Source organism: Chaetura pelagica, unplaced genomic scaffold (genome assembly GCF_000747805.2).
Source record: "Chaetura pelagica isolate M959 unplaced genomic scaffold, ChaPel_1.0 scaffold153, whole genome shotgun sequence".
In the NCBI taxonomy this organism is placed as follows: domain Eukaryota; kingdom Metazoa; phylum Chordata; class Aves; order Apodiformes; family Apodidae; genus Chaetura; species Chaetura pelagica.
The window spans coordinates 2218085-2230331 of NW_009952707.1; the positions used below are offsets into that span (position 1 = coordinate 2218085).

At 39.2% G+C, this 12247-nt stretch overlaps 1 protein-coding gene across 1 annotated transcript in view; it reads left to right on the forward strand.

Annotated features, from left to right (window-relative positions):
• The window catches only part of TMEM41B (transmembrane protein 41B), a 28520-nt gene that overhangs the window by 6514 nt on the left and 9759 nt on the right, over positions 1-12247 (forward strand). Inside the window, exon 2 of the mRNA XM_009994270.1 lies at positions 11563-11585. Coding sequence (XP_009992572.1) covers positions 11563-11585 — 23 coding nt within the window. The remainder of the gene's footprint in view (positions 1-11562; positions 11586-12247) is intronic.

Consider the following 12247-nt stretch of genomic DNA (forward strand, 5'->3'; position numbering starts at 1 on the left):
AATTTCAGAGGTGGAAAAGAAGGAGGTGATACAAGAAAAGAAGTTATAAAAAAAGAGGTAGATGTAAAAGTGATGAAGTTCACCAAGAAGTCTATTATGTCTGCTATGCAATATAAATGACATTGAATGGCTGTGGTAACACTCATCCAAGGATGAGAAATCAGTAAATATTATTGACAGTCTTAATTGCACATTTGGGATTTATTATATATTTATTATTAAAAAAGGAAAAAGATACTTTGATTCTGCTGGCATAGTACAATATTTCTTTTTCTTACTTTTCCACCTTTACAGATCTACCTAGCCCTCTGTCATTTCTAAACTTGAGGAGACAGCCATGCATACTACTCATTATATTGAGTAACAGTTTATCTTTAAATAAAGGACTAAATTGACCCTCTTTAAAAGTTTCCTGTTTAATTTTCGTAAATAGCAAGATCAAGATGACAGTTGGCCAATGCCAAACAGATACCCCTAAAATCCATTCTATGTCAAAATTTTAAGATTTTAGGCCAGGAAATTAAATATATTCTCTACTCCCACATTTGATAAGTAAACATTTTATTATTATTATTTTAGAAAAGTAAAGCATATGGATACATTTACCAGATTTCTGCATAATACAGGGGAAGCAGGTAGATTGAAAAGAAGCCTTTTATGCAGAAAAATTGTAAAACCAGTTTTGTTCAGTTATGGAATAAAGGGATGAAATAATCAGGACTGTGTTAAAAGCAGAAGCCCCAAGCAGGGCAGGTGAAGGATTGGAGGTGAAGGATTGCATGGTGTGTGTCTTTGGGTCTGACTGCAAATCAAGGACACTGACTGCTGCCTGGTGAATTATCTGTCTGTTTGAAAGGAAGCATAATAAAGGCATAAAATACCCAGAGGCAGGCAGAGAAGTGCTTAGAGCTGACTGAGAGAAAAACTAAGATTAGATACAGAGTTTGTGAGCAGCAAATGAGATGGAAAGTTTACTTACAAGTATTGGAAGGAACATATTACCACTTTCTATTTGATTCCTGCTACACTAAATGAACCACAACTTTTGATACATATTTTTAAATAAATAGGATTTTATAAAAGTACCTTATTCCTTCACCAAATTACTTTTTCTATTAGAAATAGTTCTGTAGATCATAAGCCTTAGCTGCTTGTGTTAAAAGAGTAAAAAATTACAAAATCAGAGTTGAAAAGTCTGATTAGAGATGAAAAGTATTTCCTAGATAAATATCAGAATTTAAGTGTATTAAAAATACAGTTTTTTGTTATAAGACCAAATTATTTCAATTTCCTTATCTTCCTTGCATTTTAGATGTTATCTGATCAGCACTTTTGTTAGGTAACTCACAGTGTTTATTCTTTGCAAGTCTTTCAATTCAGTATTGCTGTCCAAATGGGATTAATGTGTTTTCTATTGCGTTATATTGTTTTAAATACTAGTATTTCCTTATTTAAAAAAAGCAGTTATAATGCTGAGAAAGGGTAAACACAGGACCCATTCTGACCTGCATGTAAACTGCTGAAGAAATGTATATTACTCAACTTTATACTCTACCTGTGGTAGAGTGCTAAGTGTGTGTTTCTTGATGACCATTGGTGCCGCCCTAACTGTTTATGTGGAATAACAAGTGGGTGAGCTGGGGTGTGTATGTGCTACAACTGGGTATCTGCTTGGGACATACAAAAATGTAGGGCACAAAGCTTTATCTTATTTAGGTGGAGCAGGAGCAGCAGCCCAGATGTATTTGCATTATCTTTGATTGAGGCTAGTTGAGTTAGCACAAAGCCAGACAGAAATTCAAACTCCTGTGGCCTCCAGGCTGTTGGTAGCCAAGGGCTAGATTAAGATTAGCTCAATTTGCCTGGCCTGTGGGACAAACAAACCTCCTGATTGCTTCATGCTAATTCCAGTAGCTGCAACAGCAAGGCAGGGAACATGTGTGGAAACACAAGAGCTGTATTGCCAATGCCCCTATCTCTGGCTGAACAACACTCTGTGACTTTCCCGTGTGTTTTGTGAAGTAACAAAATGTAAAACACATGCCCCTCATTTCACCTTTGGAATGCATGTGAATGATGCTTGCAGGGCAACATCATGTTCTCAGGGTAACAAAGAGCTGTGTCAGCTTCTTCCCTGGGCCCTCCTCATACACCTTGGTTCCTGCTTGCCACCATTCTGCTGTTCCACTCGTGGCCTTTCCCGAGCAGGATTCCTTCCTTCCGAGTGTGAAATGAATTTTCATTCATGTTTCTGCTGGGTTGACAAGATAAAATAGTCAACTGCTACAGATAAATCAAACTGAAAGTTTCTTAAAATATTTGCATGAAATTGTATCCCCAGAACAGCAAGTAATTCCACATAAAAAAGTAAACATGCTGTTTCAGCTACAATAAGGATTTCTACAGAATAGTAGCATACCAGCTTTTTGTAGTTCTTATAAAATCACTTATCAGTCTCCCTGGGGATTCCTTTTATTTTCTCTGAGTAAGCCTTGTGTATTCAGAAATTGTTACATCATATTAATTAACAATGTCTTGCACAAGCATCTAACATTTCTTTTCTGCAGTCATTTGCTTTAGTCTACTTTGTTGTGGGAAGCACAGGCAAAAAGGGATGAGTACTGTGTGCAGTAGAAAACGTGCTAATTTCCTTGTCACAGATATTTGTAGACCTGGGTTTCTGCATTCAGCCAAGGTATTCAACAGGAAACTTGTCTGGGACTGGGTGCATAATGTTCAGGATTGAAAAGAAGACATTTCCTTCACAAGACAGCCTTAGGTGAAAAGTCTATCCTTATCAGATCCCCAGTTTATCTCTAATCCTGATTAACAGCTGACTCTGTGATGCTCATTTGTTAGACAGTAAGTGCTATCAGTCCTGTTATAGCTTTTTAAATTAATTTAATAATTTCCCATAGGAATACATACACAGCAATTCATTTATCAGCTTTTCTTAAATGTTTCAGTTAAACATATTCTGACCCCTTTGGTATTGCTCTGATTTTTAATTATTTTCTGTTGCAAAATACTGGTTTAATGATGACCTGAATATATTTCTTAAAAACTTACTGTGTATGTGGTTACATATAGCAATAGTGAAAGGATCCTTGTGGATTGGTTATCAGCCCACTCATTATGAAGGGTCATTTTCTTATTGAATTTACACTTAGAGGCCAGATTAGGAGAAATACTGTCTCATTGCAGACAGACATTTTGTATCTTGCAGAAAAAGCAAAACAGAAGTAAATTTGACATGACATTTGCACATACTCTGATGAGGCCATGCAGTCTTAAATTGTGAATTGTGAAACACTTCATAACAGGAGGGGAAAAAAAAAAAAAAAAGGCATCTTTTCACCTTTTCCCCTCCTAAGCTCAAATGCAATCAATGCAATTTATCTGAAGGTTGTAGGGACTCCTTACAATATGGGAAATACTTAGAACTTCTAAACTTTTTCACTGGAAGTTTTCTTCCTGCATCTTGTATCTAAAAAGTATGTATTTTTTTTTCCAAAACTGTTCATTCTCCAGTTCCAAAGATCCCAAATTTTTACCTCTCTTCCTCCTGTAAGAGAGAAGAAATTTTCAATCAAGGTAGAAACTCTGACCCTCTCTCTTCAGATATTCTGAGACTCTAGAGCAATACCTGGAAATAATGCAAAGGAACAATTAACCTGGAGTTTTCCCTGCAGGCCACCAGCCAGCAGTTCACAGATGACTGTAAATAACTGCTGATCAGGCTATTTAAATCTGAAAATCATTAATTCTGAAAAGTAAGGTGCATTCAATTTTTAAAATCTTCATTCAGGTTTTCAGTGCAAATTGGGAAAAACTGCAGAAATAAACCCCCAGCTACCTGACCATACTACATTTGTGTACAGCAGGTGCTTTCTGACAAACTCAGAAGATCACTTGGTTTCTCCCCTGGGCGGGGGCACTGCCTCTAGTTGCAGCCATTTTTGATGACTCTGGATATTGTGTCTCAGTGCTGTGAGGAATGGCCCATGGTGAGTAGGAGAAAGAGCCTCTGCATTTGTTTGTGTGATGAACAACATATTCTTCCCTTCTCGTCCCACACATGTACATACTTTACAGGTTAATGTCTCTGCAACGATTCTCTTCAGCAAAGAGAACAACTCTGCATGAGCAGTGAAGGGCTTTGATCCTCCAGCCTGCTATGATTTGCAGTTACATCAGTGCTGAGAACAGATTTAGAAGCAACACTAAAAGCAGCAGAAAGATTAGACTTTCATGAGTGTTGGAAGAAAAATGAGTAAACTGTGCCCCTGTCACTCATAGCACTACCCAGTCTGGTGCCTAAGGCCTCGTGTCACACAAAACATGCTGTTTCTGCCATCAGACCAGAACTGTGTTCTCCCTGCGTGACATGACACTGTTTACCAAGTTATGTAGGTAAAAGAGAAATGTATTCCCAGAACATAAAACCTTAGGAACACCATGTCATATGACACAGTGCTACACTGAGACATTCTGAGCCTGAATTTCAGAGAAACTGAGGTCAGAAGTCAGATAATCAGCATTTCTGACAAGATCTGTCTTTATAATTTCTCCTTTGCCAGGCATGTTTACCATACTCTGGGTCACATTGCTTAAGGTCATTCTCTTATTTAGGTAATTAATCAGAAGACATGCAAATCCTTCCTAACACTGAAACAAGTGTTAATTTTATGCTTCATTGGTCTGTTTTTCGAAACTATGTGCCAGTACTGCTGATTTGCTCCTCCTTTTCCAAGCCAAATGCATTTACCCCTTAACACCGAAGGAAGATTAAAACTGTACTCACAGCATGACATGGAAGATGATCACTGGTAATCTAAGCATTTGACTCTGCAATGCCATTAGGCAATTGGCTGTTGACAAACCTTTTCTGCTGGTAACCCAGTTCAGGTAATCAAGTGGCTTGTGTTCAGACCACATTCCAGGAGAGCTGTAGAATAAATGAGGAAGCCAAACAGGTTTCTGTTCAGATCTCAAGAAGTTCTCATTTTTTTAATCTTTCACATTGTTTACTCTTTGTATCTTACTAGTTTCAATTATTTTTTATAAATACATATTCTCCTCTGGCTTCTTTCTTAGCATTATGAGACAGAGCTAGCACCTCAATTCAGGACCAATTAGAATAAAAGGGAGCTTTTGTTTGATACCATAACCTGCTTAGGCTATTTACAGTGAGAAAGCAAAATGTAGAAAGGAAATGTCAATAGTTACCATGATCTGACCCCCTGTCTACTTTTTAAGAACCTGACAGCAAAAGGAGATCACTCAGGTGTTGATGAGTTCCAGCAGGTCATTCCACTTGGGCCTTTGTGAGGACAGTGGAAAGAGCAGCTTATAAACACCCAATAGCACACAGCAGGATTTATTTCTGTCATTACGCCAGCAGATTAGACACTTTCAAAGCTACACAACCCAGTATGTGTTCAATACTGGGAGGTAGCCTGAAGGAAGCTGTCCACAGTGTTACCTTCACATGAGCCCCAAGCTTTCCAGATAAGGCCCATATGGCTGGACAGTGCAATGTGGCTACATCAGGAACAGCAACCCGGCCCAGAAGAAGGTGATAGTAAATGATGGGGTTGAGACTGGATAGGAAAAATCTCAGACACAGGATGTTTAAATGTGCACTGGAAATCTCCACTTCTGGCTGTTTCTTTCTGCCAATACCATTCCCTGTGTTACTTTTGAACAGTCGGTAGCTACACAGTGAGGCAGTTCAGGAACTAGCCCAAAAAAAGAATAAAAAGAAACATGGAGTTATTATTCCATGAGATCAAAGGTCCCTGCCCAGGTTCACTATTTACCTTCTCCCTCCTGAATTTGTGTGCCCAAGAACAAGAATCAAAAGACACAGACTTCTGCCACCACCCCAATATATATCCTAAGCCTCAGCTTAACTGAGCTGAAACTCCAGTTTGTAGAGGCAGAAACTGTAAAAACAGTCTGAAAAGCATGTAATGGCATCCAAAGAGCAATGAAAATGGGTCTTTGATCAGATTAAAGGTGGTGTTTTTATCAGCATGGAATAATTTAGATTTGAGAACTTTTGCCCTGCAGACAGGTACGTCCAGCTACCTTATTGCTATAAATTAGAAGGAGTCCTTGAAGGAACATATTCTTGTTTAGAAGGGATATTTGAATTTTCAGCTATGGTAGTATAAATTCAGCCACAGACAAGGTATAAATTTGATCATTACATTTAATTCTAACCTAGTATTAAATATGAATCACAACTAATGGGTTTATCCCAGAAAAAGGGCATATACATTCTCCAGAAATAGTTACCACAAGCAATAAACACCAGATTATAAATACCTCAACTGTCCACAAGTGCTGTGTGGCTGAAGTGTTGCACAGCTGCTTTTGAGTCAAGCAAAGACTCTCCTTGCAGCTCCACATACTTGCTCTCCTCTTGTGCTGCCTCCCTTTAATCTGTCCATGATTTGCACTGCTCTGCTGCTCATCTTGGCCTCCCTTTCCAGTGCTGTTCTCCATCATGTGTGGGTTGTGCTGTACTGCACAGGTGCCTGCAGAGAGCTTTGAAGAAGGAGACACTGAGCAAGCTGCCAGGAAGATTTGCTGACTTTGGAAATATTTTTCCCTCCCTTGCTACCTGTCTTAAAGAGACAACCTTAGCTGAACTCTTTAAAGTATTTTCTGCCTGAGCCCATTCCCAGAACTCAGATGTTTTAGGCTAGTCTAAGAGTTGGGATGAGGTAATTGACAGAGTGAGGTGGAGTTGTTCAGTCCTCTTCCTGTTACAAACAGTAAGTTGCTTATTTCTGTCATGAGGACACTTGAGATTCCCTGTACCCTGAGAACTTTGTCTTTTCAATGTATTTTAAAAAGAACTTTGTCTTTTTAGAGAAAGTGCTTACTGGGCTTGGGGAAAAAAACCCCTAAGAATCAGAAGAAAGGCCTCTGAAGGAACCATGTAAGGAACCTGATGAAGCTTTCCTGACCCTTACTTGGGATGTTTATTACACAGTGGTATGTTTCACTTTTAATTTGCAGTGAGACAAAATAACATTTAACTCCTGTCTTACTGCTTTCAAATAGAAGAGTACAAGCAGACTAACCACAAAATTTTCTCTCCCCATCTCATGCAAAACATTGGCACATACAATAGAGAAAAAAAAGTATCTGGCTATTTGAGGTGATCTATGAACTATTAATTAGCAGCAAGAACTGCATCAGAACTGAGAATCATGGTTTTATTTTTACCTTTTGGGATATAAATATGATGGCCATCTGGTTTACTGTGTTTCTAATTAATTAAGCAGTAATGAAAATAGGTGCACACTATTAAAAATGTAGATTTTTTCATCAGTACGTAGACCTGTGTACAGTGTATTGTATGTTCAGTTTTACATCCAGGATGTACATATGTACAGTGTGCACATAATAGGTACAATTGTGCATTAAGTGGACAACAGAGTTTAAAAACATACCTTCTCTAAAAAAATATCAGGAGTGAAATTAATCTGAGCATTTGTGATTCCTGAGTTCAGAATCAACTAATTTTAATTCTCACAAGTTTTGCTCTCCCTTGCTGTTTAATTAATTTTTCAGCTTCTGTCCTTAAGCACTGACTTTCATAAACAAAAGCTTTCAAGAATTCGCCTCCTGGCTCCAAGATACTTCTAATCCTTCATTCACACCAACAGAGCTATTCAGCTACAATTGTGTGCTCATATCTATTTATATCTCAATTGGTGACCTTTTTCCATAAATTTTAATCAGTGTGTTCCATCCTAACTTGTCTTCTTTGCAGATGTTTATTCACCAGTTACTCAAACTCATCATAACTAATGAAAGTACGACCTCATCAAAACATGCAAACCCCATTCCTTGCAAAGGACATAGGTTTATTTGGAATTAGAATTTGGATAGAATGGTAAACACATAAATGTCAGAGGTTTAATTTCTGACAGGTATGTCTTAGTTTACTCAGTAATCAAGCATTTTTAGTTGTACTCCAGCAAAATCTGGAGAATTGAGCAGAAGTGGACTCTTCCAAGAATTTTTAATTTTGTTAAAGCTTTTTTATATATGAACATTGTGTCCGTATAGTGAAGTTAATTTAGATGTGCTTTAATTACATTAATGCAAATTTTTTTGAACAATGTCTATATACCATACTGATAGTACCTTTAAACAATTTGTTGAAGTTAGTAAAAAGTAAAAAAATCACTAAGGCTATGGTTATTCAGACTAATTTACCAGCTACATCCTGCACTTGTTCTCCACTAGAAGTTACACATACGATTTACTTATTAATGCACCTGTTTTTGATAATTTTGAGACAGAAGCTCTCAGGAGTAGCATTACACTCAAGTCTTTCTCTTGCTGACAATCACCATGACTCACTCTGCAGAGCATGGGCAGTGTCTGACTCAGCCATGTGACACACACTCTATCTAGGCACGATTTAAACAGAAGCAAATACAAGTTTTTGTGCTGTGGGAAGACAGCTCTTTCAATTTGAGAAAAATCAGGCATTCCATCCAACCACCCATAGAAGGAAGTGACTTCATATAACTGACAACTTGTCACAGTTTAACGTAGGGACAGCAATTAAATTAATCACAATGCTGCTCCCTCTCCCACCCAGATAGGAAAAGAAGAGAGAGAATATGGAGAGATGCATCCAGATTGAAAATGAAACCAGACAGCTTTAATGAAATAGTAGTGACAAGAGAAAGTCTGTACAAATATATACAAATATGTGCAGGAGTGTACAAAACTCCTATTATCTTCCTGCCTTCAGCAACTGTACTCCCCTGAGCTGCAAACAATCTGGAAAAGCTCCTGGAATGCTTCTGGAGATAGTGGCAGAGCAGACAGGAGCTGAGGGTAGTCAGAGGTCAGGAAAACATGGGCCTAGGGATGACAGCAGATGGATAGATGGAGTCCTCCCTAGATGCCAGCCATGGACAAAATAAATGAGCTTTACTTCCACGATCCCTGAATGTATACCAAGAGGGATGTATATGGGATTGGAATACTCCATTTGGCCAATTTTGTCATCAGTCTAGTCCATTCCTCCCTCTGGGAGGGTTGCAGATATGACCTCTCTGCTCCTTAAGTGTCCAAAGCAGAAGATTGAGCAAGCAGAGCAAAGTGGCCTTGGTCTCTTGGCCATAACTATAAACGTTTGAGCATTATCAGTCCACTAGTTGGAAAGCTTACTATTACTTTCAGCATGTGTGCTGCTTAAAAGAGAGTTCACTGAAGAAAAAAAAATCAGTAAAAAGAAAACTGCCGTCATCCTGGTTCAAACCAGGACACCACTTAGCTACTGCCCTAGTAATTGTCAATATATTTTGTTTCTCTCCAGCAGGTCAAAAAAGTATTTTTCCTTTTGGTTCACATACAATTTGAAAGAACTCCTATTGTGAGTTTATATTTTCCAAAACCCAGTTGTTACAAAGCTTGTGGGTTCTTACCTCATTCAGTCTATAGCCTCTAAGTACAGTGAGATCAGCTCCCACTGGTAAAGCCACAGAGCAGAGTCCAGCTGGAGCACTTATATCATCCTTTCCTTGCTGAACAAAGTATTGTGCACTCTGTGTTCTGTGTCAGGAAGGGCTTAGAAAGAAGCTCCAAAGACAGAGGAGATTTTATGTTGTTTATGAAGTTATGCATTAGGAAATACTTTATACATTAAGAGAGTAAACCTATTTTCAGTCCACAGCCATCATTCTCAGCCTGCTGTGGAGTGAAGCTGTTTCCAGTAGTGCTAATATCAACCATGTGTCTAAAGTTTCCTTGATCACTCACTGAGTTCCAGTTACCAAAACTCTTTCTCTGAACATGTAAGGGATGTGGTTTATGGTGGTATTTTTCATGCTTTGCTTTCTTTCCAGTAAATTAATCTCATTTAATATTTTAAAAACAGGTTCTGAGTGATGTTGTTTACAGTGAGTCCTAAGGAACGTTCCCCGGACGTGTCTTTTTTTTCCCAGAGTGAATGCAGAGGCTCCACTGACATTTGTTAGGGGTGGATGTTTTTGGAGGGGACTATTTAAATTGTCAGCAGATACTAAACACCACTGACAGTCTTAAAGTTTAGTAAAATAGCCAACACTTTCATAACAGCAGTACTTCCCCTGAAGGGAAGCAAGAATAGCATAAAACAGACAGTCTAAGAGTCTTCAGATGATCTCGTCTAACTAATGTCACTTATCCAGTTTATTTCAACTTCAAAGTGATCCAGTTAATGAATCCTTAAATTTCACTCTGGCAGCAACAGAGAAAGCTGGAGCTCCATAACACTGAACACTAAGTTGTTTAGAGTTCTCTTCTCCATTTTTAATGAGACACTGAGAGCTTACTGCAGAATCAGCGCCCTGGGAACCATCTGCAGGCCACGTGCTTGTACTAACTAGAGGGGGACACACGGAGCAAGTTTGTGTTGCTGTAATTGCTTGTTGTATGTCTTACAGTGGTGTCTCAGTGGGAGCTGCAGAGAATTTAGCAAGAGCTGGATATTAGCCCAACCTGTGTTGTCTGGTTGCCTGCATCTGGATAACACAGAGGGGCTACACAATACAAAGCAGGTTAGTTAGAAGTCAGACACCCACTGAAGCAGGCTCTGCCTGACTCCTTGGCTCTGAGTGACTCAACAACACACACAACAAACTGGGATTCTTGCCCTACTGTACAAACCACTGCATGAAAATTACTCATAGCCCTTGCAGCACTTGGAATTTACAGTACAGCTTTAAAGTCCTGGTACTTATTTTATTTACATCTTTCAGTATGTGCATTTTTTCCTCTGATTCAGGATAACTTGGTAAACATTTTCCTGCATAATAATCTGATTTACAATTTTACTTCCAACATGCTTCAGTGTAGTATCTATTTGATGTTTTGTCAGAAGTTACCCAGACAAGAAAGAAGTCCCAGTGTTTGAATCATTTTACCTGGAGTACCAGAAGCAATGGCATAATCAAAGAGAGATGACAAACATGATGTGCATTTACAGTAGGGGAAAAAATGCTATCTGCTATGGTGTCAGCAATTCCCATCTTGCTAGGATGTACAATTTTCTAGTGAAAGGGTTTGAAAAAACAAAGGATTCTTTCATCTGGCACCAATGCCCACAGCAACAAGTTCATAGATCTGACTGGATCCTCAGGGCACTAGCATTTCTGAAATACCAACTAGAAATACTAAAATTGTGGATTACATGTTTTAATGAAAAAATTTTAAATAATTTGATTCTAAATGTAAGAAACTCTTTGTAAATTAAACCTTCATGTGGAATCTGGTCATGAGTTACAGCTTTATTTGGACTCTGATCACAATTTAAAGTTTGGATTATTTCCTCCCCCTGGATTTGGCAGGGACTGTACTTGTGTAATAGCACATTAAGACTATTTAGGTCTTAAAAGAATTATCAGCTTCCTGCAGACACTTACACTGTAACACAAGTGGTTTTTGTACAGTGCAGCAATCAAGCAAGGCTTGAAGAGGCCTGCTGTGCACTGAGCTGCATCTTCCTCTTTGCCTTACTTATTGGTTCCTGCTGCCTCCCAGGAGGCACAGGCTTCTTCTGCAGGGTGTTTAACCAGGCCTGTGTGTTGGAAAAGCTAACATTCTTCATCTCTTCCCCATCAGTTATAAACGTTTTGCCTCTGATAGACTTGTCCATTGAATTTTGTGTCATTACTGCCCTTGTTACAGGGAAGCTGTGGAGAGGAATGGTGAGACCCTGGCACAGGTTGCTCAGGGAAGCTGTGGAGAGGAATGGTGAGACCCTGGCACAGGTTGCTCAGGGAAGCTGTGGAGGTCCCCTCCCTGGAAGTGTCCAAGGCCAGGCAGGACGGGGCCTTGAGCAACTTGCTCCAGTGGGAGGTGTGAACTTTTAGGTCCTTTCCAACCCAAACCACTGTATGACTCTATGATCTCAGGAAACACGATCTGTAAGCTCCTACTGTTATAAAATTACTTTGTTGTAACCTGTACAAGCCATTTTAAAAGATATACTTAGCCATGGTATAAAGTTAGTCACAGTCAGATTATTCAGGCAAATGAGGCTGAAGTTAAACACTAGAACAGAGCCCAGCTCTCTCATCAGAGCTTCCTTTCTAGAAAAAGACCCCGAAGAAGGGCTAAGGATGCAGTTTCAGAAGGGAGGGAGGGACCCCCCGTGTCCCTCAGCCCCCAGGTCGGCCCGGACGCCCAGGCCCTGTGGCTGTGCAGCCCCTGTGCTCCCTGGGGC